The following is a 3,779-nucleotide window of genomic DNA, read 5'->3' on the forward strand; positions in this document are numbered from 1 at the left end:
CAACAAATATGTTTTTAGATTAATTTTACTTTTAAAACACTGAAACCAGTCTACAACGGACACCTGTCTATAACGGACAATTATTTTTGTCCGTTGTATACAGGTTTTACTACACTAATAAAATACATTATTCAATGCACATAACGAGACAATCGATGTCATTAAAAATAAAAATAAAATAAATAATATTATATGATGTATTTTGATTTTATTACCATATAAGCTATTTGTGCCTAACCCTATGTGAAAAAATCTACTTTTTCATATTATATTTTTTGTAGGTTGATGAATGGTGTAATCGAGTACGATCAAAAACTAACATCACTTCCAAGGGTTTTGTTGATTCATCAATTTTCACCGAAGGAAAACTATTGGAACATAATTTTCATTTTCACGTCCATATATTATATTATAATAACTGCAATATTTCTAAACTCAATTTCACCGAAGACCGTGAACATTACTACTATTGCTATTTATTTTATTCGGTTAGAGTTCTTCGTGGAAGTTTCAGTAATGTTTTCTTCGTATTTTTTCCTTCAACAATTGGAGTATAGATTCGAAATGTTAAATCATTCATGGAAATATCTTCTACCCGGGTTTCTATCTACTCCTGGTGAATTGACACATTCCATAACAGAAATGACGCTGGATAAACTTCGGTTGTTACACGCTGAACTATTGAACTTGCTAAGAATATTCAGTGAGGGTTACGGTCAAATACTATTAGGATACTTTTTTTTCACGTATATTGATATACTACTTCATTTGTATGATTTCATTATTGCTTCTAAAAAAATAGAAATATATAATTTTGGTAATATCATCAATATATGTGTATCATACTTTTCCCAACTAAAGAATATCATACTGATTTTATCCATCATAATTGCTGCATCACGTGTCCATGACAAGGTAACGCCAGTAAAAGTATTTTAATTAATGTAACTAGCTTAAACCTAACTTAATTAAATTTATTATACAATAATATAACATTATAATCCAATATAGATAATTTAATAATGTACTGTTGGGCTTTTTTATCTTATATGATAGCTCTTCTTTTATTTTTAAACTAATATATCAGTTTAAATTTTGCTTTTAGTATATACTGGAGTTGTTAAAGTTGATGACATAAAATCATAGTCAAAATGTGAACATAGTATTTTTAATTGTGATATATTTTACTCCGGTAAATCATAATCCAGCTAATAATTAAATATTTACAGGCATTTTATTATATGGCATTCAAAAGCCCATTTCATTTCGTTAATATTTGATGCAAGTAAAAAATAAAATAATTAAATTAAGAATACAATTTTGTTTCTCAATTATTTTTCGTATAAATAATAGTTAAGCAAGTTTTTTTATAAAGTATTAATATTTAATACTTTTATTTTACAATAATTAAAAAAAACAATCGTTGTATCATACATTGAATTTTCTTTTATATTAAAAGATTGAATTATATCATAATGGTTTTAATTAAATATTTACAGAAACGGAAGATGATATCAAATTTACGATTGATCAGGATTTCTAAGTTATCGGCCAACCTTAAAATACAAGTAAATAATATTATGTAATTTATCACGTATCGGAAGCGGAGGACGATGTTTACTTAATGCAATGCATTTTAAGAATAAAATTTACATTATAATGAATGTTATAATTCAATATCATACTAATTTTTTATATTTGATTATTGATGGTTCAATGTCTTATAATAAAAATTTAAAATTTGCCTACAGATTTAAACTATATATACCTATTATGTAGTAGGTTATAGTAGCATCATCATTGAGAGCATTAATGAACATTAAAGATAATATAATATTTATTTATTAGCTATCACAATTCTCAACACCAATTATAAATGTTTATATTAGGTTAAATTGTTTATGAATCAAATAACAGTTCTTGAATCAAGTGAAATCACAGCTTTTGGAATTTTCAATATAAATTTAAAACTCGTTATATCAGTAAATATTCAATTCAGTATTTTTGTTTATAACCTATCTTAACTCCGTAAAACCAGACGGCCCACAGTTATTTTTAAGGAAAAAAAAGCCCTCATCCGTTATCTTCTTATCTTTTTTGGCCGTTTTCCGATTAAGGTTTTATATCGATTAATTGTCGCTAAAAAAAAAAATAATAAATTATTTTAGATATTTTTTGAGAATCTCTTGTATCAATTATATCTCGTATTGCTATTATTATTATTAAATCACGAGCGGAATCTGTTAGTTAATTATGAAAACTCCCTCAATTTTTACATGGGTTTAGAATTCAGTAAATAAAGTACAGATCAGAAAATATTGTAAAATATCAATTATAAATTAACCATTAACACAATGTAAATAATGTAATATTATTAATTTTAATAAAATAAGAAATGAAGAATTCGTTCAAAATGACATTCGCCGAGATGTGGAAATCTAACGTGGTATTTTTGTACTTTTCATATAATATTATTTTTTTTAGAATTTAATGTATACATTTTTCGTTTAACCAACTACTCATAATAAATTAAATCAGTGATTTTTAAACTCTAATTCTATGAACTTTACACAATCACAATACTATAACTTATGTCATACCATACCTATGTATCAGATATAAAACCAGCGATCTGAATCAAGATTTAAGATATCTAAAATTATATACCATCAATATCTATGACTCACGATTAGGCGCCTATAAATGTATCATTACGATATTTGATAAATTTAAGTTTATAGGGGCTTTCAAAAAATATCTAAAACAATGTAATTTTTTTTTTTTTTTTTTGACCGAAATCGGTCATACTGAGATGCAAGGGTTACTTTGTCGGAAAACGGTGGAAACCTTCATAATTTCAAATTATTGTGTAATTATTGTTATATATATTTATATATTTTTTAATTTGTTTAAATTCAATTATTTACAGATACTTATATTAATTATAACCGGTTTAGTTACAATTATAGAACTGAAAGAACATCCATTAATGTTGCAATTAAACAATGACATAACTAAGTTTTTACAAAAAATAAGTTATATAAATAATTACTGATTGAAAATGTAAGCCTACAATCTAATTGCGAACCTATATCATTGTTTGAGTAATTTCAAGTTATTTTTCAGATGTAAATATAAATATGTTTATCATCACTGAGAAAACAGCATCATGGTATTGAAGGTCATTTTGAATGTCGATTAGTCGATTTTCCAAATTATGCTATATTGTTTGTTCATTGGCATATCAGACAATGGAATGTAAAAAAAAATTAATAATATTGTTTTAACTTACATTTATAATAAATAAATTGGCTTAATTCAATTGAATTGTAGTCATAATTATATAAAAAAATATTGTTATAGCTCCAATACATTTTTTACTTCAATTTTTATTTGGACATCCATTCACTTCAGTAGTCCAGTTACTGAATATCGTTGAAAATTATGTTAAATATTTTTAGATTAAATTTTCTACACATCATTAGTATAGCATATTATTTGTGTCAAATCAAATATATTGGGTTTCAGTTTATGCTCAAATCTACCGTATTGTAAAGACTTCGCTTGACAATAAATCACTTAAGTATGATCTTGATAACATAAGTAACTATAGAGTGTGTGATACCAATAAATTTCACCTGAACGTGGCAAAATCATTACTATTTCATGAGACGCTTGCCTGAGTTAGATAAATATTATTTTTTAATAGCAATGAATTAGTTTGTTTCCTTAACAGGTCCGTCACACCAGCACCTTAAGTTGTGATTTTATACACCAAC

At 25.3% G+C, this 3,779-nt stretch overlaps 1 protein-coding gene across 1 annotated transcript; it reads left to right on the forward strand.

Moving 5' to 3' along the window:
* The first annotated feature begins 285 nt into the window (after nucleotides 1–285).
* Nucleotides 286–3,055, forward strand: LOC113558297. The gene is made up of 4 exons (XM_026963768.1): nucleotides 286–915; nucleotides 1,500–1,568; nucleotides 1,890–1,982; nucleotides 2,930–3,055. Exons 1-4 carry the CDS (start codon nucleotides 286–288, stop codon nucleotides 3,053–3,055), a joined length of 918 nt encoding a protein of 305 aa, XP_026819569.1.
* Nucleotides 3,056–3,779: the final 724 nt, after the last annotated feature.

The sequence above is a fragment of the Rhopalosiphum maidis genome, chromosome 3 (genome assembly GCF_003676215.2).
Source record: "Rhopalosiphum maidis isolate BTI-1 chromosome 3, ASM367621v3, whole genome shotgun sequence".
In the NCBI taxonomy this organism is placed as follows: domain Eukaryota; kingdom Metazoa; phylum Arthropoda; class Insecta; order Hemiptera; family Aphididae; genus Rhopalosiphum; species Rhopalosiphum maidis.

Bases quoted from the DNA above. Each gene is read 5' to 3' on its own strand.
- LOC113558297 (XM_026963768.1), top strand. From the start codon at position 286: ATGAATGGTGTAATCGAGTACGATCAAAAACTAACATCACTTCCAAGG. The intron at 916-1,499 runs GTAACGCCAGTA...AAATATTTACAG, and splicing joins CATCACGTGTCCATGACAAG to AAACGGAAGATGATATCAAA. The intron at 1,569-1,889 runs GTAAATAATATT...TGTTTATATTAG, and splicing joins CGGCCAACCTTAAAATACAA to GTTAAATTGTTTATGAATCA.